The sequence below is a fragment of the Grus americana genome, chromosome 17, assembly GCF_028858705.1.
Source record: "Grus americana isolate bGruAme1 chromosome 17, bGruAme1.mat, whole genome shotgun sequence".
NCBI classification, from domain to species: Eukaryota; Metazoa; Chordata; class Aves; order Gruiformes; family Gruidae; genus Grus; species Grus americana.
In genome coordinates this window covers 8602999-8628207 of record NC_072868.1, presented here as the reverse complement: position 1 = coordinate 8628207, position 25209 = coordinate 8602999, and the positions used below count along the sequence as shown (strand labels likewise).

The following is a 25209-nucleotide window of genomic DNA, read 5'->3' as shown; positions in this document are numbered from 1 at the left end:
ATGTGCTAGCAGCTGCGTGTCCAGCATGGACACATCCTCCAAGCAATGAGGCCATGCAAGTTGGAGTCAAGTAGTTTATTAGTGTAACGAGAAGGGGTACAGCAGGGGTTCCCAGAGTGGCCGTCTCCACTTTGCTGCTACCCACCAGGGCACGGGTGCCCTACAGGACATGCCAGTGGTACCGGGGAAGCTGCTTCCTACCTACAGTCTACGGGTCCAGCCCGGGATCTGCCCTTGGTCCGGGGTGAAGGAGCAAGTGGGGAGAAGAGCTAGAGCTGGTGGGGGTCCATGCTGGGCTCTGCGGGCCATGAGCTGGGGTAGGTGGGGGTGGTAGGGGCTGGGCGGTATTTCTCGATCACCTCCCGCAGCCCCTTGGAGAAGTGGAGATCAGCTCCCACTGTGAGAAATCCCTGCAAAGGGGAAGAGGATTAGCACAAGGCTGGGTGAGACTGTGCCCTGTGCCCTCAGGACATGGTCCCTGTGCCTCCTGGGGGGGCCCAAGCATCACCATCCCACCACATACCGCGTGGTTGGTGACCACCTCCTTGGTGAAGTCCATGCCTTCTGGCAGTGGGATCTGCACCCCCTTTTTAGTCCTCTCTGGAGGGAGGGAGAGATGCAGTGAAGTTGAGTCCTGCTGTGCCCCTGCCCCAAGCCTGGCTGTGTGCAGGTAACAGTGGTGCCTACCGTTAATTATGGGCATGATCGTCAGCTGCAGCAGGGTCTTCAGTGGGGCCTGCAGTGAGAACAGCTGGGGGGAGAGAAGCATGGATGAGCACACAGGCAGTGGCAGCAGACCTGCCTGGGCAGGGCAAGCCTGCACTTAGCACTGGGTGGGCTAGAAGCGGGGGGTGTCCTGTAATGCGCAGCCCCTCCCTGAGCCTGCCCCACACTGTGCTAGTGAGGGAGGCCAGACCCCCTGGGCTGGCACGAGTCTGCTCACCGCTAGCGACTCCAGCGCAGACTGCTTGGAGTAGATGCGAAACCTGCAGGGGACAAAGCAGATGTGAGCAGGGCACAGAGGGGACCTTCCCCGCAGTCTCCACAGGAACCCAGCACAGGCCCTACCTTCGCAGGTCCAACTGCACGCGCAGTGCCTTCCCTTGCAGAAACACTTTGGCACTCAGCTTTGTTTCCTGGGGAGAGAAAAGGCTGAATTGCAGGCAGGCAGCTGGCCAGGCTGGCTGCTCCTCTTGCCCCACAGGCCCAACTGTCCCTCTGCTTTGGGACACCTGAGCCTTCCTACATGGGGTGGGAGACACTCTTCCCATGTGCGCCAGGGTGGCTGCACAGGGAGCCTTGGCCCCACACACCCCTCCCAGCCAGCGTCCCACTCACCATGGCCATGCTGGAGAGCTGGACAGCAGGGCGGCCCGGGGGCACCAGCGAGATGTTGAGGAAGGCAGAGACTGAGACAGAGGTGCCCGAGGGTTTGATGGTGCAGCGGGGGGGAGCCGACACCTGCAGCACCAGCCGCAGGGGAGCGTCCACAGCAGGGCTCTGGGGAGGGCAGGTGAGCCGGAGGCATGGAGCTGGGCAGGGCTGTGCTCTGCCCCAGGGGCTCCCCACTGCCTCCCACCCCAGCCAGGTGCTCCTCTCACCAGCATGAAGATGGTCCCGAAGAAGGTGGCTCTCAGCAAAACCTCCAGGTCCTTGGGCACCTGCAGGGAGGACAAGCCACCAGAGGGTAAGCGAGCTGTTGCCGTTGATCCCGGCAGAGCTGCTGCCTGGATGGCACCTCCTCTGCTCTGCAGGCAGAGCCCAGCCCTCCCTCATGCCTGTAGAGAGCTGCCTGTGTCCCGGCACTGCTTACCTTCTCCCCCTGGAGCTCTATGGCCAGCACACCTGCCTGGAAGTACGCGTGCATGGCTGAGTCAAAGAAGTACTCGGAGAAGGCAACGTAGACCATGCGCTCGGTCTCCTTGATCACTGGCTCCACTGCATGATTCTCCAGCTCCTGGTTCTCTCTTCCACGGGGGAAGAACATGCCCTGGGACAAGAACAGAAGATGTTTCTGCAGCCGTAGCGCAGCCCACCCTGCTCACTTTGTGGTGCCCAGCGTGCAGGCTGGCACAGCTGCTCCCACGGAGGGGAGCAGTAGGGCAGGATCACCTTGAAGTCTAGGTCAAGGGTGTCTGTGGAGACAGCTGGATCCCGCAGGAGGGAGTAGTCAATCCCGATGTGCTCATCCACATAGTTCCTTACTGCCAGGGAAGATATTCTGTCGTGACCAAGCCTGCAGGACACCCAGCACCCTGCTGCCCAGCTCTGCGCTCCCCACGGTGAGCAGGGGCCAGTCCCTTCCCCCAGGGCAACACTCACCCGGCACAGTGTCCAGCACAGAGTTCAGCAGCACCAGGCTGGCATGCTCCAGGGAAGGACAGATCTGAAATGCAAGGGACTAGGCTGAGACGAATTGTTCCCATGTCCAAATGAGGACCTGGACCCTCCTCCTGCTGCGGGGCAGGGTAAGACCAGGCTCCCTAGGGCTCCATCGTCTGTCTCCACTCAGCTGTACCTGCTGGCTGAGAAGGAAGCGCATCCCTGTGACGATGAAGGTGCTAAGGAACTCGTAGACCTTCCTGCAGGACACAACAGCAGCTCTGTGGCTGCCTGCCTCCCGCTGCGGCTCCAGCCCTGCACCTCCATCCCGCTGGAGCACACTGCTTGGGCTGGGGAACTCCCAGGGAGCCATGCACAGGCGGAGCTGGCCTGGCGGAGGGACAGGGCTGCTGCAGTGGGGTTGGGTGTACCTGAGTGTGCCAGAGAAGCCTGCATGCATTCTGGCAATGGAGGCATTGCAGGTGATGTTAGAGATCTTCAGGCGCCCAGCCTCATCCTTGGACAACTGCAGCACTGTGTGGATGTGGACGCCATCCGCAGAGGCATTGATGGACCCAATATCATAGCTGGAAGCAAGGAGAGCAGATAAGAGGTGCACACAGCTCCTACCAGCTGCAGGGCAGCAAGGCACCTGTGGCACTCAATGGGCATGGCCGAGCAGTGGCTGCAGCCCAGCCATGGGGTAGGCTGGTGCCTGGGGGAGCAGGAGGGGGAAGGTAGCTCACAAGAACCAGTAGAGCAGCTGTCTCCTGAAGCGCAGACTGATGGAGGCGTTGTTGATGTTGAAGACAAGGTGCTGCTGAGGCTGGAAGTGCAGGTCAGAAAATGCCAGCTGCAGGTCCATCACCTTGACCCTGCAGGGGAGGGGACGGAGATGGTCGGACAGACAGATGGACAGAGCCGCATACACATGGAGCAGGCAGCACTCACTGGCTGATGTTGTAGTGGAACTGCCCCTCCTTCCCGTGCAGGTCTGACACCGTGATGTTCTGCAGCTCCTGCTCCACGAAGCGCAGGCCCTCCTGTTTCACTGCAAAGCAAAGTGAGCCTGGGCTGGCCACAGCCAGGCTGTGCCGCCCTCCCAGCAGCATCACCCCCCCAGCCAGTCCCCCGGCTCCTCTCCAGCTGCCCCACATGCAGGCAGTGCAGGCAGGGGTCCCAGCTGATACCTTTACCCGGGCGAAGACCCCAGGAGCAGCATCCCAACCTGCTGCTTAGCCAGGCCCCAGAAGCAGGGTCCCGTCCGGCCCCTTACCCAGGTCCAGCCCCTTGGAGGTAATCCGGATCTTGCAGCCAGGTGGGCTGTGCGAGGTTGTGACCAGCCAGGGCAGGAGGAGGAGGAGGAGGCGGCAGCTGCTGGCAGCCATCTTGCACCTGGAGGTGGAGATTGGGGTCAGCAGAGAACAGGGTCAGCACAGGCTGGCCCAGTGGGGCACACGGGGGACACCTGGCCACCCTGGGAGGGAGGCAGCTGCTGCCCAACCTGCTCACAGCCCTGGGGCAAGGGATGGCCGCAAGGAACACCCCACAGCTCCGCTGTTCCCCACATCCCAAAACCTCCTAGTGCTGCCCAGGTCGCCATCGCCTGAACCCCCGTGGACAGGCAGCCCATGAGTGGCAGAGCCCCCACCCCAGGGTGCTGCACACAAGACCCCAGCACGGGCCCTGGTAATACTCGCTCCAGACGGCTCCTGCCAGCCCCAACAGCGTCCCATCCTGCCCTGAACGTACCCAGCTCCCAAAACTGCACGGCAAGGCACGAGCCCAGCGTGCGCTGCTGCAGCGAGGAACCCCAGCATCCCACAGAGAAGGGACCCTCCCAGCCCCGCGGGCAGCCCCAGCTGCCCCCCCATGGAGGTGTGCTGCCTGCCCACATGCCGGGCTGAGACCAGTCCATCCAGCAGCAACAGGCAGAGCTCCCCTTAAGGCTGCAGGAAAGGTCCAGGGCTCCCCCCACAGCATTTTCTCCCAGTTCCCTACAAGGGAGAGGACGGGGGAACCCTCCTGCCCAGGGCCCAGAGCCGCCATCCTTCCCTGAGGTTCTGCAGGGACCGGGATTTTGCCTACACAATGCCAGCTCAGTTTGGGTACTTACAGTGAGGCTTGTCCTCGGCTCCCCTGGTGTGGGGAAGCTGAATCACGTGAAGGGAGGGAGGGAAAACACTAGTAGCTCCAGGAGTTTCTTTTGAGCTGGCTGAGGTTCCCCTGCCTTTATATATCCCACCAGCTGCCACTCCTTGCAAGCCCACAGCTGGGAGGAGACAGCGGGACGGGGAGGATGCAGGTCTCCAGCACGCTGAGCCCCGGCTGCCTGCCAGCACAGGCAGAAAGACAGCGGGTTGCTCAGACACCCAGGCTCCGGGCCGAGCACGCTGCCTTCCTCCCCCACCGCAAACACAGCTCCCCGTGTCCCGGACGCACAGCCATGCACCACGTCCTTGGGCCTTTCCGGCACCGCTCAGCCCTGTGAGGGGCATGCATGCAAATGGGATCTGAGGGGTTCGTCATGTTGGGGCAGCCCCCCCCCAGCATTATGAAGCCTGTCAGCACCAAGCTCCCCCGGCCACCCCCTGCCAGCTCCAGCCCTGCTCAGCAGGGTCTGTGCCAGGGCCAGAGCCCGACACAGGCCCCATGGCCCCGGGTCGGGGGTGCTGACACCGTTTGGTGCCCATCTGTGACATGAGCCCAAGGCAGAGAAGATGCTGAGGATCCAACAGCCACTGCCCAGGCCCCTGGCATGAACTGGGCAGCTCAGGGTCTGCAGAACATGCCTCTGCCTGGACTTGCCCAGCTTGCTGCCAGCAGCCTGGCAGGCACTGTGGCTCGTGGCACTATGAGGAGTGCTGCCAAAGTGACCCCAGCAGCACCCACGCTGCCATCCCGCTCCTGCAAGCACCCGTCACGGACAGGACAGGCAGCTTCTCAAGCCGGAGTTTCCTTCCCCGGCCCTGGAGGGCCCTGCCTGAGCGAGCTGTGGGGGTTGTAGCCTGGTTGCTTGTCCCAGGAGGGGCTGAGGGGCTGCCCCTGCCCTCACCACCCCCTTCGGCTGCTCGAGCCTCCTTGCTCCAGGGAATGAGGCTTCATGCTGTCGCTCCACAGAGTCCCCTCTCCCTCCCAGGCCGTACAACAAGGGGTTGGTCTGAGCCAGCACTTTGCGCTCCAGGAGATTATCTGTGCTGTAGGGCAGCAGAGCCGGGCTGTGTGGGGCTCGTGAGCCGAACGCAGGGAGACTTAGTGCTTACGTGGCACTTATCCCTCCAGAACTGCTTTGCCAGCATTAACTCATTAAACTGACCCCGGTGATCTCAGAGCAGAGGGCAGGACTTCTGGGAGAGCGTCCCCCTTCCCCACCCTGTGTCATGTTGTGCTGGATGCGGGCTGCCCCCATCGTGCAGCGGGCACCACGCTCTCTCATGGGATCTGGGCTCCCATGCCGCAGCTGGCAGAGGCACACCTGCCCCCATGAGCATACAGCCCAGGGCTCCACAAAGACACAACCAGTGGGCACAGAACTGGTGAGGTGGGCCCCGTGGGAGCTCCAGCCACACCAGCGAGCGTGGCTAGGCATGCACCCCATGGGGCCGTGCAGGAAGGCGGCCAGGCTGTGGCTCCTGCAGCAGCAGCAGCTACTGGTCTCAGGGGCAGGCAGCGATCCCAAGGCCCGGCAGAGGAGCGCAGCTTGCCCATCCCTGTGCCAGCACCCAGCTCCACCTGCAAAGCGCCACACCAGGCGTGGGCAGGCACAGGACTGTGCACACCTGCGCAACCGTCCCATCACACATAGCCACCGGAGCCTTTCTGAAACCTGACCTTGTGGGCCAAATTAACAACTAAATGAGCGGGTGCGTAGGTAGGAACGCGTAAGTGGATGCTCCCAGAGGGATTCCTGTCAGCAGGCACACGGGCACGAACAGCGCTCAGGGCGACCGGCTGCCAGGAACCGGCCCGCGGGCCAGGGCGGCGGCAGGGAGCGGCCGCTGGACCTCGCCGGGCGGTGGAAGCCCCGCTGCGGGCACCCAGCTGGGCCGCTGCCGCCGACGGCCGCCCGCGCCGGCACATCAATGCGCTGCCCCCGCCCTCGGGCCCGGCCGCCCGCTCCACCCCGGCGCCGCCGCACTTCAAAGGCCCTTTGGTGGCGAACGCTTGCTGCCTCGCCCTGCCTGTGACAGGAACCGCCCGCGGCGGGCGGGCAGGGCCGCCCCGCAGCGGCCACCGCGGGCCGCAATGACAGGCTGCGCGGCCCGAAATAGCGACGGCAGCGCGGACCGCCCGGGGACGGCGGCGGGGCCGTGCCCACAACGGGGCGGGCCGCCGCCGCGCCACACCAAAGATGGCACCGGGGCAGGCGGGGCCACCGCCCGCCCTCCGCGCATGCGCCCTCCCGCACGCCAAAGCGCGGGCCAGGCTCCACGCAGGCGCTCTGCCGCCGGACCGGGGCGCGGGGGGGAGCGCGCACGCGCCGGGCGGTGGCAGGGCGGCGGCGCCTGCGCAGTGCAGAGGGCGGGGCGGCCCCGCGCCTGCGCACCGGCAGCCCGCGGTCCCGGCGCAAGATGGCGGCGGTGGGGCGGGCGAGGCGGAGGTGGGGCGGCGGCGGGAGACGCAGCGGTGCCCGGTGCTTACAGCCCCCGACCTCACGCCCAGGTAAGCGGTACTCCCGCGCGGCCGGGGCCTGCCCTGGAGGAGCGGGAGATGAGGGGAGGCGACGGGCTGGCGGGCGGCGCAGGGGAGGCGGCGCAGGCCCGCGGCCGCCATCTTAGAGCGCGGCCGCCGCCGCTACGCCCGCCCCGGCTGCGCTGGGTGCCGCGCTCCCGCCGCCGCGCCTGCGCGCGTTCCGGCGGCTCCTCCCCCGCGGCGCGCCGTAACGGCCTCCTGTCTCCGCAGCGGCCCCCGCGGGCCAGGCGCGGGACGCCCCGCTATGAGGATGCGGCCCCGGCGCGCCAGCGGCGAGCACGGAGCGACGGCCACGCGTCCCGCCAGGCAGCCCGCCACCGTAAGTACTCGCCTGCCCGGGCGCGGGGCCGCCCGGCCTCCGCCCCGCTTAGACCGTGTCCCCGGACTCCTCCTGTCCAGCCTGCAGAGTTGTCGCCGCCGCCGCCTCCTCCGCTCCGCACTCGCTGGGCACCGGCGCCCGTAGCTGCCCACCGGTCCCGGCCCGCCGCGCTGAGGAGCTCCGTCCCGTCACCGCCTCTGGGAGGGCAGCCCCGGGAGCTGCCTCCGCGCTGCCCGGCAGCATGCTTTCCCTCGGTAGACACGGTCCCTCGGTCCCCAGTGCGCTCGTCGCACGTGTGTGTGCTGCCTCGGGAGCTCTGTGCTCTGCTCATCCCCTGTCCCGCCTAACCAGGCGAAGGGCTGGTGCTCGGGAAAGGGAAAAGTGCCGATGGAAGGAGGCAGTGGCCTGGCTTCCAGCCTCCCGAAGCAGCCGTGGTTTTGGGATGAGGGAGAACCTTGTTGTATCCTAGGGGGCTGTCGCTGCTTTCCTTTGTCTGCATTTGCTGTTGTCTTGTGTAAAATCCTACTTCGGTGAAATGGAAACAAATGATGATCCTGTTTGCTGTACTTCTTTACTTTGTGTCTTCTTCCACCTTGCTGTGGTCTCTCTGGTTGTGCTGCTGCTCCTAGGTTGTAAGCTCTCTGGGCAGGGACAGCGTTCTACCGTGTCTGTGAAGTACTGTATGCATTGCCATGGTGTATAAAAACTATACCATAATCACCATAAAATGCTTACTCTGGATCCCTTTCACTGTCTAAATTCCAATATTAGTTACATAAAAGTACAGTTGCTTCTGTCAGGATTCCTCTTAGTTTGCTTTTTCCTTTTCCCAGACCTTAAGGGTACTTGGATTTAATACTCATTAACACTGATCAAGTGATAAAGCTTCTTGTCTGCTTCCACCATTTTAGTTTATCCATAAATGGGAGAAGGCAAAACCAGTGAACCCTATTTGACAGCTGTTTTGAGTGATCAGTGGTGGAAAAATCACTGGCAAGTCACTGCACCTGATGTGTGCTGTCCAGTCTAGGAAGATCTTGGTACCCAGTGCTCTCTGTAACATCTTGAAATACAACCTTGGCTCCCTTTAGGAGGTCTGGTCCTGTCAGTACAACACATTATAATGTGTTATCTGTGTAATGTGCAGGACACATCAGCAACTGCATGTGCAAGTATGTTTTTAGTTTAAGGAGGAGGGGCTAAACACGTTCTCCAAAAGTTCCTGCCGTGCTGCCTGCTGAGGGTCCTACCCTGCAGCCCAAGGGCCCCTCGGGCTCCAGTGTGCTTCCTTGCCCTGACGGCCTTGACACGATTCTGAGCTGCTGCCGCGGTGGGCTAACCTTGCTGCCTTTCTGGCAGCTAGCTGAAGCGAAACGACTGTAGAGGGCATGGTGGGGTTGGAGTTCAGGAGGAAGTGAGAGTAAACAAATATTGTGCAATGCTCACCTGCCGAGGCAATTACATGTGATTGTGTTGGTATGCTCTGTAGCAGACGCTTTTGCCTGTGGGCTTGGTTATTGTTATCTGCCTAGTTCTGAGCAGAGACCGAAACTCTGGGTTTCTGCAGTGTGCCACACTTTTCCTTGCTTACCCTTGCTGGAAGAACAGAAACATCTTCCGAGATGCTGGAAGGGTCAAGTGTTCCTCAGCGCTGGCCTGCATCACACTGATTCCACAACTGGAACTACAGACAACTTAGCTAGTGCCTCCTAATTCTTGATTGTTGTCAGCTCCTATCATCCTGCTCTTCTGAAATAGCCAGCACAGTTTTATGGACAGGAAGGGGAGCAAGGGTGAATAAATCCAAAATAACTTGGCATGCAAACTAAACCAGGGTTTTTACTTAAGAGGTGATAATACAAGGGAGCTACTGCTGGGGCTACTGTGGTGTTTGGTTAAAAAACACACTTCTGTATACAAGATTGTGCTACTGCAGCCCTAACTTTGGTATTGTGTAGGGTGTTTCCAAAGGCCTGAATAGAGTTAAGTAATTGAGGTAGATGGTAATTATTTAAAATGTTTTGTTTCCCCTCACTTCATTGCCACTGTATTTAAGGCTGCCAGAGAGGAGCAATCTGCAGTGCTCTTTCAGAAACTTCCCTGGGGGAAGAATGGTGACTAAGAGAGGAAAAGCCTGGCTGCTTCTCTCCAGCTGGCAACATTAAATTATGATTAAGATGAGCCTTATTGTTTCAACAGACCTTTTTTTTACATAACTGTTGTTATGAAGATGAAAAAGTACCAAAGGCTAAAACAGCCTGGCTGAGGCCTTACAGCTGGTCTGGGTGTGGGGCATACTGAGGAAAATCATTCAGGAGTTTCTGACTCCTAACCTGCGGTTCTCTGAACCACAGAAGTTGTTATTAGTGAAGCACTAGGGCTATTTTATATAGCAGAAGCGTTTTCATTAATAAAGGCCTTTTGTTTAAATTATGTGTAGTTATGTGTGTGTAAATGTTGATTTAAACTGTCTCTGAGAATAACAGATCAGCTATGACTAGTAGTATTAGCATGGCAGAAGGTGATATGTCTTTACAGAGGAGTGTATTTTATTTTTTATGCTCTCAGTCCTGATGTATGGGACCAGGCGCTGCACTTTTAGGAGAGATCTAGCTGAAAAGTGAGTATTTTGAATGCTGGCCTTAAGAACTCCTTGGTTGACAGCATTTAAAGCTCAGCATTCCTCATAGCTAGCTGTATCTAGGATAACAGGTATTTTTCAGGACTTAGGTGCTGTTTTGTGTGTACTGGTTCAAACCCTGTGTTATTGTCAGAATGAACTTGTAGTGTTACAGCTGAGTGGGCCAAGCGGATCTGGAATCTTTCCTGCTGTAACACGGATTTTCTGTGTATTTTTTTCTAGTGCGGTTGCTGAGAAATGGCCAATGAGAATCACGGAAGCCCTGCGGAGGAAGCGTCTCTCATGAGTCACTCACCTGGCACCTCCAACCAGAACCAGCCCAGCTCCCCCAAACCTATGCGACTGGTACAGGACCTGCCAGGTACTGACTCTGGTTTTGGGAAGGCTGAGCGCGGAGTTCTGCAGGGCCCGCTAGCAGGGGAGAGAAGGTGAAGTGAGGCTGCTGAGAGATGCTAGGAATGATGCATATTTCAGAGTGTGCTGTGGCAGTAATGGGGACCTGAAGGGCAGGGCTGTTGTTCAGGACTGCTCCTCTCCTGACTCTCACTGTCTTCTCAGATGAGCTGGTGCAGGCTGGCTGGGAGAAGTGCTGGAGCAAGCGTGAGAATCGCCCTTACTACTTCAATCGCTTCACTAACCAGTCTCTGTGGGAAATGCCTGTTCTGGGACAGCACGATGTCATTGTAAGTAAGCACTCATCTTGAGGGCCTGTGCCAATATTGGGATATTCTGCAGGGACAGATGCCGTGGTCTTGTGAACTTCAAATTGCACATGTGGGAGGGTCTTCTCTACCTTCAGAACTCCTTGCTGAGTCCAGTGTCTGGCTTGGTTCTGATGAAATATTCCTCCTTCAGGTGCACGCTCAGGTAGTGCTGTTCCAGGTGTAGTGCACTGCTCAAAGAACACTCAACCTGGAGGAGTTGTGTTGCATTTTTGTCATATAAGTCTTAAAAAAAAAAGCATACGGACACAGGTCTAGAAGAGATTTTTTTATAGCTTTCTATAGGTGTGAGAATTGGTGTCCTTATTTCCATCCACATGGGAGCCTGGGGCAGTGAAATGGGAAATTAAGAGTGCTTATTGCCTTTGTTTGGGACTCTGCAGTGGCAGCTGATGAACTAACTTGTGCTGTTGTTGTTTGGATACTCGTAGTCAGACCCTCTGGGATTGAATGCGGCTCCAATGCCACTGGAGGGTGGGATGATAGATACCTCTGTGGAGAGCAAGCAAAGGAAGAGGAGATTCTCTGAAGAGGTTCCACCGAGCGGCAACAGTGTGAAAAAGCCCAAGGTGGGTCTGCTGCTGTGAAACAAATAGGCTTAAGGATGTTGTTCAAACTGAAACCTAGGGAGTGTGGAGCTTGGACCTGTTGGGTTTTTTTGAACTGTGCAAGGTCAGGCCACCATAGTAGAGCTCAAGCTGTGACAGCTGACACTCAGAAAGTACAAAAGTGGAAGCAGACTCAGGTCCTGCCAAGTTGCCATTTCTCTCTTACAGCCTGAGGTGGAGTATGGGAGTTGGGAGATAACAGATGATGACCGAGATACATGTTATCTTGCGTGTCCATGTTAACTTATGCCAACAGCAGGCAAAATGTGCTCGAGCATTTCATGGGGGTATCCTGAGAGGTGCAGGATTGTTAGGTGTACTGGGCTGCTTCCCCTTTACCTGTCCGTGGAGCAGTAATTCATCTTTTACACACCCAGGTGGACGTCCCAGGGAACACAGCTGCTCAGCCAGTCCCCAGCTCTCCCAGTATTCCAGGAACCTCTGTTTTGAAGGCATGGTGTGTTTCACCCGAAGATAAACAACAGGCAGCTCTTCTACGACCAACTGAGTGAGTTGTCTCCATTTGTTCTTTTCTCAGTGGTAGATGAGAGACACCTGTTTTTCCAGACATCTTTGAAGAAGAACCTGAGGGATGTAAAACCCCCTTATATCTTTGCAAGGAGTCTTGATAGTTCAATTTCCTGGTTGGTGAAACAGCCCAAGGAAGCATCTTTAGAAGTAATATTTGATAATTAGTCAATGATCTGGCCATCCTGATGACATTTGCTTCTACCATAGAGTATATTGGGACCTGGATATTCAGACAAATGCAGTGATTAAGCAGAGAGCACCATCTGAAGTGCTTTCTCCACACCCTGAGGTGGAGCTGCTTCGATCCCAGCTCATTCTCAAGCTGCGGCAACATTATCGTGAGCTCTGCCAACAGCGAGAAGGTAAATTTCTGTTGGGTTCCCCTTACTTGTCTTCTCAATCCTGCAGTACTGTGGGGTTCTTCCTTCCGGTTTATATCTGTCTTGTCCTTGTGATCTCTTTTTGTGATGGTTATACTCTGTGATGTTGTTGGTTGTGAACTCATTAGACAGAACTCTGCTGAAGTCCTTATCAGAGCTTCTCTTTATTGTATTGATTAGACCCTTTTTCTGTGCTTCTCCAGGGATTGACCCCCCAAGGGAGTCCTTTAATCGCTGGATGTTGGAGAGGAAGGTGGTTGATAAAGGGACAGATCCTCTTTTACCGAGTGACTGTGAGCCAGTAGTGTCTCCTTCCATGTTCAGAGAGATCATGAATGACATTCCCATCAGGTACTGTTCAAAGACAGGCCATCTTGCTGGGATGTTTTTGTCATGGGCTAGTCCAGTGATTTACGTGCCATGGTTCTGTGCTTTTGTGTTTTACTTTCGCTGATGAAATGGTAGGGTGCTGGTGATGTAAAGCTTGGGAACTGGACCTGGCCCTCCATGCCTTCGTGGCAGCTGTGGAACTGATACATGTGAATTTATACTTACCTCAGGTTATCCAGAATCAAGTTCCGTGAGGAAGCCAAGAGACTGCTCTTCAAGTATGCTGAGGCTGCGAAACGGCTGATTGAATCCAGGTGAGAGTTCCTCTTACAGTGCTGTCACGTTCAGAAAAGAGAAAAAGGTTGTAGGGACTTTAGAAAGGGCTGCTGCATCCCACCTTATACAGTGTTGGTCATAATTTTACTGAGGAAAAGCAAGATTAGGAATGTACAGGAAAAAAACAACAGTGCTGGAGGTATCTTTTCATAGTAAAATCAAAATTTAATTTGATGTTTAATTTAATTAGTAAAATTTAATGTTGGGAAGCTGACTGTATGCAGAGACAAGTGAGAATCTGAAATACTGGACATGGAATGCCTTCTGTCATATTTATCTCTGAGAAAAAAAAACACAAGAGTGCTTGGGCACTCACTGCTATTAAAGAGCAACAAGCTTAGAGTGGTATTTTATTATACTGCAGGACAGAATTGAGGAAGATAGTCTTGTGGGGAAAATAAAAAGCTTGTTAGCGGGGTAGTTTTCTCAGTCACAAGCTCCTAGCAGTGGCTACATTTGAAAATGAGAGGCAAGATCAAAATGGACCATTTCCGTGATAGATAAATGCTTTATCTGCCTCTCCTGTTGCAGAGAGGACAGAAGACAGCTACACTGTTTTGGAGAGAGCATGGCAGTTCCTAGTCATACAAATGTCTGGAAGCACTTTCCAGAGGAGGCCTGGAGGGGAGTGAAAGGGTAGGGCCTTGAGGAAGTGTCAGCAGCTGTGTTCCGCCGCTGACAGAAAACCATTGTGGTGGGATGGAATATGTTGCCGTGCAGCTGTGGGTTAAACTTTGCTTCTCCGTTTTGTGCAGGAGTGCTTCTCCAGACAGCAGGAAGGTGGTGAAGTGGAATGTGGAGGACACCTTCAGCTGGCTGCGACGGGACCATTCTGCCTCTAAGGAGGACTACATGGTCAGTGTCCCTCTGCTCGTGCAGCTGAGCGCAGGGAGCCTAGGAAAGGATGGGGGGTGGGGGGAGGCGTGTTGGGGCCAGATAAAGGTCCTTCTGGTCCTTGGCTTTGTGAAATGGGAGTGACAGCAGCATGGAGACTCTCCAGACCTCTGGGGAGTCCGGTGGTGGGTTGTGTAAGGGACTCTCTGGTTCTCTGGTTCTGCAGGACCGCTTGGAGCACTTACGCAAACAATGTGGGCCCCACGTGTCTGCTGCAGCAAAGGACTCTGTTGAAGGCATCTGCAGTAAGATTTACTACATATCCCTTGAATACGTCAAGCGGATCCGGGAGAAGCATCTTGCCATCCTCAAAGAGAACAATATATCTGGTACGCAGTCAGTTCTGAAGAGCTATAGGGCTACAGCGCTGCAACCTAGAGGCGATGTGCTCTGGCCTGTCCCCATTCAAATAGCGTTATCTGTTGGGAGAGCTGCTTTGAGTCCACGGGGTTGAATTTAATAGAGTCAGAAATAGCCAGTCCAGCATCAGTCTTAGCTGGCAGAGTCACACAGTGCCTATGCAGTAGCAAGGTGTCTTCCATCAGGTACTGTTACCAGCTGTAATATCAGACATCATAAATGTGTGATTTGTCAGAATTAAGTAACTTGTTAGGAGCTGACCACACTGAAAAGGGCATTAGTTCATTTCCCTGGACTGTGTTTTTTTGCTCTGCTTCTTCATGAATTCCTGGGGACAGCCGACACTCCCCTTCCTAATGTCAAGTGCTCTCTCCTCCCTGTATTCTCCTTTGCCCCATTTCTTGGGTCCTAAGCACCTTCTGCACTCCTCTGCCTCCCAGTGCATCACTAGGCACCCTTCTTCCTTTCCCAACAGAGGATCCACGTTCCTTGATCTTTTCCTTGTTTTCTTCCTAGTTTGTCTGTACCTCTAGTCACCTTTTCCTTCTTCCATGGTCCCTGCTTCCTTTATCACCACCATTCTGTAGTTCTTTTCCTTTTTGTGTCCTAGCTCTCCTCAGACTCCCTTCAGATCCCAGTCTGCCTTTCACTGATTGTTCCTGCTGCTTCTTTTCCCACCCGATTGAATCTGTGATCCTTTCCGACTGATCTTTCCCATGAGCTCTCTTTTTTTCCTACTGAAGCTGAGGCTAAGCTGCTGTCCCCGATGGATAACCACAAGGTGGCAGGAAGATTCCTTTGCCTCCTGCACTTGACAGCCTGGGAATATTTATTGTGCTTTGGATCAGCTTGGGACAACCTGAAATAATAACAGTAATGACAAGAAAAGTGTTTTATTCATCTGGAGCATGCCTCACAATGCTGGAATGGTTGTGTACAGTCTACAGGTCTGCTGCGTTAGAGATGGAGAAATACTGTGAAATGAGTCCTCTCTATGCTCTGGCAGTGGGTGATGGAATTAATTTGGGTAATCAGACTGAACCTAGGTAACTGCCTACAAGATCTGTGAAGGACCACTACGGTGTTTTTGGGGTGGCCAGTCTGCTCTTTAGCCCTGTAACCCTGTTCCTGTCGCTGCATGTTTTGAGGTGGAAGATCTGTCCCAACCATCCTTGGATTCTAATGGGCTGTTTTCTCTATTCTCCGTAGCTGAGGTAGAAGCTCCTGAAGTCCAGGACAGGCTTGTATACTGTTACCCAGTGAGACTGGCCATCCCCTCCCCACCACTCCCCAGCGTGGAAATGCACATGGAAAACAATGTGGCATGTGTGCGGTACAAGGGGGAGATGGTGAAAGTGAGCCGCAACTACTTCAGCAAGCTGGTAAGGGCTGACTGCTGGTCCTGCGTGACTTGTCACAAACTGCTCTTTGGTGAGAGGTTTCATTTCTCCTTGTCCTCCCAGAGGAGGGATGGAGTGCTGACATGGTGGAGGCTGTCAGACACTGCCCTAACAGTAGCAGAAATGAGGACAGCTACTTTCACCTTAGCCAGGGTCAGGCTTCTGCTGGCCATACTTACAAGGTGTTTCGTGCATGCTGCGGATACGTACTGTGCTGCAAGAATGGTCGTACTCACAGCAAGGCAGCCCTTGATGACAGACACTTGCTGATGTGGTACATTCATGTATGCTAGTAAAGAGCTTGTGGTTCACTCGCACGATAAAAGCAGATGTACTGAAAAGCCTCCACACAGGGCCCCACCTGCTCCTGTTGTTCATCAGTGTCCCTCTCTATGTCATGGCATGTTTGTGTACTGTCATATCTTTGTTGATTCTGTTTGTGTGTAATGGCTGCGCTTTCTCTTCCAGTGGCTTCTCTATCGGTACAGTTGCATTGACGACTCTGGCTTTGAAAAGTTTCTGCCCAGGGTTTGGTGCCTTCTCCGTCGATACCAGGTACTGGATCATCACAGTCGTTGTACATCAGAAAGCCTTAGTAAGAGTGGGGAACTGAACTTAACTGTCTTTGCTCTGGGGGAGGTTCACAGCTCTGGGAGCCTGGTGCAAATTAGGGCTTAAACCAGGTCTGTCGTCTGCTCCTGGTGTTTTCAGATAGGACTGCAGTCTGGGGAGCAATTGTGATCTTGATAGGAGATGTCAGGGTGGGTAAAGATAAATTTTTATGGAAGAAACCTTCTCTGAGGTTTCTATGAGAAGAAACCTTGATTCTCAGGGCCAGCTAAAGGTTCATGGGGGGTATATGTGAAAATTGACAGTTGGTTTGTGGGGCCTGAGTCGGATGAAATACCTAAAGAGCATTCTTGGGTACATGCAGGGGACCTACACGAATTTGAGAAAGGACGAGGGGGCCCTGCATACCTAGAGGAGTGGGTGCATGGACGTGTGGCCCTGGGTCCGTGGTCAGTGAAGGGAGCAGCAGGAACAGCGAGTGCAGGCACGGCTCACCAGGGTTTGCTCTCCTCAGATGATGTTCGGTGTGGGTCTATACGAAGGAACTGGTCTGCAGGGGGCACTTCCTGTGCACGTCTTTGAAGCTCTCCATAAACTCTTTGGAGTGAGTTTTGAATGCTTTGCCTCGCCCCTGAATTGCTATTTTAAACAGTACTGTTCGGCCTTCTTGGATACAGACGGGTATTTTGGATCCAGGGGGTGAGTCTTTCGTTCCGGTGCCCTTGCTGTGTTTCTGTGTGGGTGCATGCACGTGCGATGACTCAAGACAGGCTGACGTGTCTGTGCGTTCAGGGCGGAAGCTGGTTGCGTGATGTCTGCTCAGAAGGATGTGTACTTCAGGCCTGCCTGAAGGCAATGAGTGGACACAGACAGGCTGTGAGACCATCAGGAGTGTGCCGTTAGTGTAGTTAGAGGGCTCCAGTCCCTGGAGCAATGCAGTTTATAGGTCTGCCAGCGCGTGCCCTTGTTCTGAGGAAAGGGAGACCTGGGCCCTCAAGCAGTCAGCTTGAATCAGCCGTTACCTTCCGTGACTGCAGAGGGAGTGTGACCCCAGTGACCAGCCCTGCTGTTAGAAGTGGCGGGCCCTGTACTGCTGGGAATTCAGGCGTTCTGACAATATGACTGCCTTTTCTAAGGAAACAGATGATTTTTAAGGTGTGAAAATTAGAAGTCTAGCTCCTCTGACAGGGATTTTCCCTTTTTCCTCCAGCCCGTGCCTGGATTTCTTCCCTATAAGTGGCTCTTTTGAGGCAAATCCTCCGTTCTGTGAGGAGCTGATGGATGCCATGGTCTCTCACTTTGAGGTATGTTCCCTCACCTGTGGAGTTGTTCTGAACGGAGCTGCACAGTCAGTCCTCTTCCCGCTGCTCCCGCACCCTCACAGCAGGGCTGTAATGCAGAAGGCAAAGGACAGTGACTGCTGTGGCACCACTCTAGGAGCAGGAAAGTTTCCTTTCAGTAGAACTCATTAGACATGTCATTGCTCAGCCAGTCCTGAGATTGATTGTTTTCTTGTTGAACTAGAAACTGCTGGAGAACTCCAGTGAGCCTCTCTCCTTTATCGTTTTCATCCCTGAGTGGCGGGATCCTCCTACACCAGCCCTGACCCGCATGGAGCAGAGCAAGTTCAAGCGGCACCAGCTCATCCTGCCAGCCTTTGATCACGAATACCGCAGCGGGTCTCAGCATGTCTGCAAAAAGTAGGCCTTTTTCTAGAGTCCTTCTGGGAATGTGTTTCTGAAGCTGTATGACAGAAATACCCTATCCCAAGTTTAAATCAATGGGAGGTAGCGAGCAGGCAAGGAAGAACATAGTGCATAATCACCCTGGATTTTTAAGACAGGCGTACAGGGTGTTGTGAATTTTGCGTTTGTTGAATGATTACTGAGTTACTTCACTAACAAAAAGCTGACCCATCCAGTCAGAACGGGTCATGCATGTGGTGCTGTGGTGATTGTCCCCACTTCTCTGCCAGCCCTCTGGTCTGGTGAGCCAGCTGAGCAGTGTTTACTGGGCTGCCAAATTCAATGTCACTCGGGGAAGCGGAAGCAAGGGGCCGGTGGGATCTTGGTCCTCAGTGGAGCAAGCTGGCCATTGGTCTGCTGTTTAAGCGACAAGTTCAAGCAACAACTTGCTTAAGCAACAAGTGCTTAAACACTAAATCCTCTGTACCTGGTTACAATTGATGCCTTACCATGGTGAGTGCCCTTCAAGGACAGCAATGTCCCAGTGCACATGCTGGTAGAGAGCTACATGGCTATGCAGCATCAGTGCTTCTCTGAAAGTTCATGAGCCTCTACCTTTACTCAGAAATGCCTGACACTGCACTCTGCCTGCTCTTTTCCTCAGAATAATGAGAAAAAAGGACAGAGACTTGTCCTAAACACGACATGCGGGAAGAGGAGGGGCAGGTGCTAAGAAGTGTATCTGGGTGGCAGTTGTGTGACTCCTGGGCAGGTGGGCCAAGGGAGATGCTGAGTGCCTGTGGTCTTCCCTTGCAGAGAGGAGATGTACTACAAGGCCGTGCACAATACAGCCGTCCTCTTCCTGCAGAACAGTGCGGGCTTTGCCAAGTGGGAGCCCACGCCAGAGCGGCTGCAGGAGCTTGTTGCAGCCTACAAGCATTCAGGCCGGACCCTCAGCTCCTCATCCTCTTCCTCGTCATCGTCCTCCTCTTCCTCCTCCACAGCAGACAAAGAGCGGGAGCTGGGCCGAGAGCAAAGCAGCAGCCGGGAGACCAATCCCAACTAAGGTGCAGAGGTGCAAGGCAGCAGGGGAGGTGCCGGCGGCCCCAAGGAGGCTTGCTGGGACAGTGGAGAGACTGCTGGCTGCGCAGCACCGGCCCGGGGGACTCTAGCGCAGCAGCTCCACGGCACCTGCTTTCCTCTGCGAACTGCATGCCGCCCCTGCCCAGGAGCGCCAGGGAGCACCCGGCCACTGGCGGGGAGAGGAGGTTCAGCTGCAGCCCTCGCCGGAGGGCAAGGGAACCCAGCATGGTGCAGCAGGAGGAGCAGGCAGCCCCTTCGATGCCAGAGCGCCGAGGGAAGGGGCAGCCGGAGCTGGGTCACACGCACAGGTGGAAGGACAGCGGGACAGATGGAGGGATGGATGGCAAGTGTGAATGCTCGGCGCCTAGCGCCGTGGCTGGAGGGGCCCCGGCAGCTGGCCGCAGCCCGGTGCCGGCAGGAGAAGGACGGGCAGAGCCCGGGGGCTCCTGCGGCCGGACTGGCACCAGCACAGCTCTGTGGCCATAGTGTAAATAGTTCTGTCCGTGGCGCCCGTGCTCCTCGCAGGGCTGCTCCCATCGCATCCGTGTTTCTTTCCCACATGTGTGAGTCCCGTGTTCGCTGACGCTGTGTACCGTATAGGGGAGGAGTGGAGAAGAGGAGTTTCTTTGGTGTGTAAAGACGTCTTTGCAGCTGTTTTGTAGTCGTTGTGGTTTTTATGCGGAGCCTCCGGGCTTTATTTAACCTCCTTGGGTTTTGTTTTGTAAGGATTAATTTAACACCGCTAACCATTTTATTACTTTTATCAAGAAGAGCAAAGTCTATTTTTGATTTCAGTTTCCTAGTTCTTAGGAACATTAAAAACCAGCATACAGCTCTGCCCGTGTCTGTGCCTTTCCTTCTCTGTCAGCCAGGGGCCTGTGGTTACCCCCTGCCCTCATCTCTGTCTCTGGCTGAAAGGTAGAAAAACGTTGGGGTTTTTGGTTGTTATTTTTTCAGAACTATCTGGCATCTGACCGTTCTGTACTGCAGTGCCCTCCTGGTGAATTTTTATTCCTAACGACCAGTGCAAACCCCCAAAAGCAGCCTGACCATCACCCTCTTGGTTTGTTGTCTGCCGACACTGTGAAGAGTTTGGCTTTCTCTTCCCTGTAATGGCCGTACAAGAAGAGTAGGCAGCTATCATGGCCCTCAGCCTCTTCAGGGCAGAACCACCCAGCTCCTCAGCTTTTCCTCCTGGGGTCTCTGCTCCGGGTCTCTTGACACTTTGGCAGCCCTTCGCCCTGTGATCGGGGAGGCCCGGGCTGAGCCATGTTGCAGGCACAGCCTCATCGGTGCAGGACAGTGACTGGTGCAGGGGTGAGAGCTTGGCTGGGCTTTCCTGCGGTCAGTCCCTAATGCCGGCCTGGGGGGATGTGTGTGCTGAGCGGGGAACTGTCCTGGGAACTGGCCTGGAGGTTGATGCACCGCACTCCGAAAGTGCAGACCTTCCCTGGCTGGACTGGTCTTGCTTCAGCTGCCAGCCATCGATCTCACCCTGTCCCTGGCTGTTGGATTAAGGAATCCTTCACTATCGCCACTTGGCCTAACGAGGTGAGGGCGGCTCTGGGAGTTAAAAGCAGTGGTAGTTCTCTGGCCCAGCTTTTCTGAGGTTTGGGAATTTTCCGGTTTTACCTCCAGAGCCCACTGTGCCTCTGGGTGGGCTGCAGGCCCTGTGGCAGCCTGTCTTCCCTGGCTGTCCCAAAGGAAAATGCTCCGGGGTGGGTTAGTGTTGCCTGGAAGCCTGTAATCCTGCAGCTGTGGGGGGCTGTGCTGCTCAGCACAGGTCAAACAGGTCATGAGATTTATTAGTTAAAAGCCATGACATGAGGAAGCACCGTGAATCCTGGATCCATGTCGCTCACTGGCACTCTGTGGCCAACAGCACTGGTGCTGCAACAGTGCTGCTCTGCGGTGGGCAGGAACAGCCCAGCCTCATGCGCTGCCTGCTCAGCCTGCTCCCAGTATCTCAGCAGCTCTCCAGGGATGCTTTCAATGACAGAGACGAGGAGATCATTGACCTCCTTTAATGACAGCTGGGAACTCCAGCAGTGAAAGCAGCAGTTTGTAAAGACTTTTTTTTTCTTTTATTCATTATTTTGAGCCAAGGTAGGCTGCTCCTGAAGTGCAGGTGACCCAGAGACACGCTTTGATGCTGGGAAGCGTCAGCAAACCTGCTCCTTGGTCAGTCTGTTCTCACTGAGTGCTTTGGCTCTCTCAGGTGATGGCCAATTACCTTGTTACATATTTAATTGCAGGATCACACCAGGAGCTGAGCCCTGGCAGCAGCGGTTGGTGGGCTCTGGAGGAGTGCAGGGACGAAGCAACAGCTGGTGGAGGGTCTGGGTGAGGGTGGAGGGGCCAGGCATGCGTGGCTGGGACAAGGAGCAGGTTCTGCTTGCAGGACTGAGCTGCCCAGTCCTTGGGGCAGCGAGACTGGCTGGCACTGGGCACCCACATCAGCCCAGTGGCAAGACAAGATGTGACACTTCCCACCAAGGCACTCGGTGGTGGCCGTTCTACAGTACCCGGGACTGCTCACTGCCCAACTGAGCCGATACCAAGGGTGAAGCCGAGGGCAGGTGACCAAGGCTGGGTCAAGCTGTGTGAGAGGCTGCAGTGATGGGGGCAGCTGGGGGCACAGCTGGGAACGGTGTGGGGTACAAGGTCAGCAGTCACACTGGGAGCTGGATGCTGCTTGGTCCCCTGGAATAAAAGCTCTTTCAGACTCTGCCAAACCTTGACAATTTGAACTGAAAGGCCCCTCACTAACGCTGCTCCGGGCAGCTCCAGCCCAAGTGGCTGCTCTGGCGTGGGCCAAGCTGCAGCCCAACACTGCACTTGCCAGGGTGTGAACAATAATTACCTGGGCAGTTCATGGAGCTCAGTGAATAGAGCCCTGCGTGGAGAAAAAAACCCCGTAATTTTCATGTTAACCAGCACAGATACCCTGTCCTGCGCCCTGAGGAGGATGAGGGCAGCAAGGTGTGACCCCATCACTGCCAAGGGGCTGGAAACCCCCAACATTGCCTGGGCTTAGGACTGTCTCCAGGTCAGCTGTCACTGCATGGGGTCCTCGCCGTCGTCCCCACAAGCACTGCCGCCCATGGTCGCTGCCACTCTCCTGCCTGGCAGCGCAGCAGGAGGGAGGTTTGCCCTGTCTGCACTAGGGAGGAACCAGTGCTGCCAACCTGGCTTCAGCCCTGGGCAGCGAGGGGGTCTGTGACAGCTGCTGCCCCTCAGGGCTGCTGGAAACAACCCTGCAAGAGCTGCAGCTGCAGGGGGGGATTTGCCATGGGCTGGGGAGACACAACCTGTGAAGAGGGATGTGACAAGGGCTTAGCCATGCCCAGCCTGGATCTGGCAAGTGTTGTGGCCCCTCAAGTGCCCCCAGCCCTGGCTCCCTGGGGTGCAGGAGTGGCATTAGGTGGCCAGGCATGCATTGCTGGCACTGAGCGTTTCTCTGCACCATGGGATTTCCTGTGCTGCTGGTGACTTGCTGGGCTCCAGTATGGGTGTACAGAGCCCTCCTCACTCGGCACTTCATGCGTGAAGCAGCTTCTCTCCCTGGTGCCAAGCAGGAGCCACCTGTTCCCAGGCCAGAGAAGGGCAGAGGTTCTGCCATGCTGTGGCGGCCACCCTCCGCCCCGGGCCGGGGGCTGCAGGGCCCCAGGGACCACTGCCTGCAGTTCCCAGGCAGGGAAGGAGCATCCTCAGGGCTGCCCACGAGCGCAGGGCTGCAGGGAGCCGCACCACCCGCCCGCACCGACCCGCTGCAGCCCGGCGGGGGCCCGGGGTACCCCGCTGCCCTGGCTGTGCCCTGCGGAGCGGGTGGGCCTGACCCTGTCCTAGCGGGGCTCCGCACCGCACCGGCCCCGGCACCGGCACCGGCCCCGGCCGTCCGAGCATCCGCCTCCCGCTCCGCGTTGCCAGGCCAACGCCGCGGAGGATGCTGGCAGCCCCTGCGCCTGGGCTGCCTCCGCAGCGTGGCGGGCAGCGCGCCCCACGCCTCTCCATGGGGCTCACACCGCCGCCGGCATCCTGCCTGCTTCTGCGGACAGGGCCGCAGCTCGGCCCACCGGGGCCGCAGGGCCGGGGACCGACCCAGAGCTGCGTCCCATCCAGGAGCCCCGGCGCAGACCGTAGGTACGGGGCGGGGGGGGGGGGGCGGGCTGGGAGCTGCCCTGCGGCGGGGGCGGGGGGGGTTGCAGGGCAGGGGGTCCCGGCAGCCAGCAGAGCCCGGTGTCCGGCCCTGCCCCGGGGCTCTGGGGAACCTGCACGCACGGGGAGGGACAAGCCGCACCCGGGGCCCCCCACCCCCGCAGCACGGAGGGGCCCTGGGGCCGGTCCCATCCCCTGGGAAGATGTCTTCCTCCCGCCCAGATGCGGAGGCCGGGGAGGGGGCGAGTCCCAGCGCTGGTGGCACCAGCCGGTGTTTAGAGCCGGGCTGTGCCGGCCCTGGGAGGGGGCTGCTGCCGGTGCCCCGCTCCCCCCGGCCCCGCTCTGCCATGGAGCCCAAAGGGCTGAGCAGGACCCAGCCTGTGGGGTGCAGCAGGGCCCGGAACCTGCCCCCCAAGGCCTCGCTCACAGCGTCTTCCCTCTCCCCCAGCCCGGACAGCCCCTGGCCAGCCCTCCAGCAGCATGGCCCACCAGGACGGCGAGCGGGGGCTGCAGCCGCCGGCACTCACAGGCCCCGAGCTGGAGTGCAAGATATGCTACAGCCGCTATGACACCCGTGCCCGCAGACCCAAGCTGCTCCGCTGCGGCCACCGCCTCTGCGCCAAGTGCCTGCGCAAGATGGTGGTGCTGGGGAACGTGTCACCCCACCAGCTCCGCTGCCCCTTCTGCCGCCAGCACAGCCCAGTGCCCGGTGGAGACGTGCAGCAGCTACAGGATGACAGCGAGGTGCTGGTGCTGCTGATGGGCCATGAACGGGCCAAGAAGCAGGGTCTCCCCCGTTCCCCTGAGGTCCTCCTCTGCCCCAGCGTGCTAGAGCCTGCACCCAACCCTGACTGCCTGGTCGTCACCATCCTGGAGGTGCCGGAGGATGTGGCCCCACCGGAGGGCCTGGGCAGTCTGGACGTGGTGCGACTGTACCGCCCTGCCAGCCTGGGTGCGCTGCCCTGCCACAGCCCCGGGCAGAAGTGGCGCTCCTGGGGGTGGCGAGCTGTCCCCCGCTTCATCCTGGGCGTCCTCTGCCTCCTCTACTTCAGCTCCCTGCCCTTCGGCATCTACCTCCTGCTCATCGAGCACCACAGCCTGGGCATCGTCCTCGTCAGCCTTGTGCCCTGCACCCTCCTCCTCTGCATCATCTACAGCCTCTGCCAGTGTCTATGCCGGGAGGTCTTCGGGTTCCCCCACTCCTGACCCCACATGGCCAAGCCCTGTGCCTGCGCTGGGGAGGATTTGGGCACCTTGGAGCGTTGTCCCTTGGGATACGGGTGTTCCCCGATCCATGGCCAACCCACAGTGTGGCAGTGTGCCTGGACCACGGGGAGATGCTCAGCATCTGTTGCCTTCCCTTCCAGAACAGTGCGGGCTTTGTCGAGTGGGAGCCCACGTCAGAGCGGCTGCAGGAGCTCGTTGCAGCCTACAGGCATTCAGGCTGGACCCTCAGCTCCTCATCCTCCTCATTGTCATCCTCCTCCTCTTCCTCCTCCACAGCAGACAAAGAGCAGGAGCTGGGCCGAGAGCAAAGCAGCAGCCGGGAGGCTAATCCCAACTAAGGAAGCGTGAATGCTCGGTGCCCAGCGCCGCGGCTGGAGGGGCCCCGGCAGCTGGCCGCAGCCCGGTGCCAGCAGGAGAAGGACGGGCAGAGCCCGGGGGCTCCTGCGGCCGGACTGGCACCAGCACAGCTCTGCGGCCATAGTGTAAATAGTTCTGTCCGTGGCGCCCGTGCTCCTCGCAGGGCTGCTCCCATCGCATCCGTGTTTCTTTCCCACATGTGTGAGTCCCGTGTTCGCTGACGCTGTGTACCGTATAGGGGAGGAGTGGAGAAGAGGAGTTTCTTTGGTGTGTAAAGACGTCTTTGCAGCTGTTTTGTAGTCGTTGTGGTTTTTATGCGGAGCCTCCGGGCTTTATTTAACCTCCTTGGGTTTTGTTTTGTAAGGATTAATTTAACACCGCTAACCATTTTATTACTTTTATCAAGAAGAGCAAAGTCTATTTTTGATTTCAGTTTCCTAGTTCTTAGGAATATTAAAAGCCGCCATACAGCTCTGCCCCGTGTCTGTGCTTTCCCAGGGCTCCTGGTCCCCTCTTCCCTCCCCGGCCAGCTCCCCCAGCCCCACTTCTCACTCTGGGGCTGCACAGAGCTGCCTGCCAGAGCCTGGCCCCAGC

The 25209-nt window shown here is 57.0% G+C and overlaps 3 protein-coding genes across 7 annotated transcripts; 2 read left to right on the top strand and 1 right to left on the bottom strand.

Moving 5' to 3' along the window:
• Positions 1-60: 60 nt before the first annotated feature.
• PLTP (phospholipid transfer protein) lies at positions 61-7477 on the bottom strand. Of its 2 annotated transcripts, none has more exons than XM_054846040.1 (16): positions 7346-7477; positions 3599-3717; positions 3274-3373; positions 3069-3197; positions 2754-2909; positions 2519-2582; positions 2323-2386; positions 2113-2204; positions 1814-1990; positions 1602-1661; positions 1339-1500; positions 1069-1136; positions 944-986; positions 688-751; positions 524-600; positions 61-410 (listed from the first exon to the last, which is right to left on the bottom strand). In XM_054846040.1, the coding sequence occupies exons 2-16, from the start codon at positions 3708-3710 to the stop codon at positions 270-272; spliced, it is 1509 nt and encodes a 502-aa protein (XP_054702015.1). In that variant the 5' UTR covers positions 3711-3717; positions 7346-7477; the 3' UTR covers positions 61-269. The 2 variants fall into 2 exon arrangements, with proteins under 2 accessions (XP_054702015.1, XP_054702014.1); XM_054846039.1 differs by lacking the exon at positions 7346-7477 and adding an exon at positions 4439-4693.
• PCIF1 (phosphorylated CTD interacting factor 1) lies at positions 6848-19709 on the top strand. 3 transcript variants are annotated; one of them, XM_054846031.1, is made up of 19 exons: positions 6848-6984; positions 7225-7333; positions 7414-7587; positions 10197-10335; positions 10533-10657; positions 11128-11265; positions 11682-11812; positions 12043-12197; positions 12419-12566; positions 12776-12859; positions 13413-13517; positions 13637-13736; positions 13942-14104; positions 15345-15517; positions 16004-16090; positions 16620-16804; positions 17316-17409; positions 17630-17805; positions 18607-19709. In XM_054846031.1, exons 4-19 carry the CDS (start codon positions 10212-10214, stop codon positions 18854-18856), a joined length of 2238 nt encoding a protein of 745 aa, XP_054702006.1. In that variant the 5' UTR covers positions 6848-6984; positions 7225-7333; positions 7414-7587; positions 10197-10211; the 3' UTR covers positions 18857-19709. The 3 variants fall into 3 exon arrangements, with proteins under 3 accessions (XP_054702006.1, XP_054702005.1, XP_054702007.1); XM_054846030.1 differs by lacking the exon at positions 7414-7587; XM_054846032.1 differs by lacking the exons at positions 7414-7587; positions 13413-13517.
• A 3022-nt stretch (positions 19710-22731) lies between these two features.
• LOC129214201 (E3 ubiquitin-protein ligase RNF182-like) lies at positions 22732-25077 on the top strand. 2 transcript variants are annotated; one of them, XM_054845493.1, is made up of 2 exons: positions 22732-23012; positions 23480-25077. In XM_054845493.1, the coding sequence occupies exons 1-2, from the start codon at positions 22820-22822 to the stop codon at positions 24235-24237; spliced, it is 951 nt and encodes a 316-aa protein (XP_054701468.1). In that variant the 5' UTR covers positions 22732-22819; the 3' UTR covers positions 24238-25077. The 2 variants fall into 2 exon arrangements, with proteins under 2 accessions (XP_054701468.1, XP_054701469.1); XM_054845494.1 differs by having other exon boundaries at positions 22735-23016.
• Positions 25078-25209: the final 132 nt, after the last annotated feature.

Excerpts from the sequence above, each read along its gene's own strand:
- PLTP (XM_054846040.1), bottom strand. The coding sequence starts at position 3,710 with ATGGCTGCCAGCAGCTGCCGCCTCCTCCTCCTCCTCCTGCCCTGGCTG. Across the intron at positions 2,387-2,518 it reads GCTTCCTTCTCAGCCAGCAG|ATCTGTCCTTCCCTGGAGCA; the intron begins GTACAGCTGAGT and ends CTTGCATTTCAG. Across the intron at positions 1,991-2,112 it reads CCCTTGACCTAGACTTCAAG|GGCATGTTCTTCCCCCGTGG; the intron begins GTGATCCTGCCC and ends TTCTTGTCCCAG.
- LOC129214201 (XM_054845493.1), top strand. The coding sequence starts at position 22,820 with ATGCTGGCAGCCCCTGCGCCTGGGCTGCCTCCGCAGCGTGGCGGGCAG. Across the intron at positions 23,013-23,479 it reads CAGGAGCCCCGGCGCAGACC|CCCGGACAGCCCCTGGCCAG; the intron begins GTAGGTACGGGG and ends CCTCTCCCCCAG.
- PCIF1 (XM_054846030.1), top strand. The coding sequence starts at position 10,212 with ATGGCCAATGAGAATCACGGAAGCCCTGCGGAGGAAGCGTCTCTCATG. Across the intron at positions 13,518-13,636 it reads GCCTGGAGGGGAGTGAAAGG|GAGTGCTTCTCCAGACAGCA; the intron begins GTAGGGCCTTGA and ends CGTTTTGTGCAG. Across the intron at positions 13,737-13,941 it reads CCTCTAAGGAGGACTACATG|GACCGCTTGGAGCACTTACG; the intron begins GTCAGTGTCCCT and ends CTGGTTCTGCAG.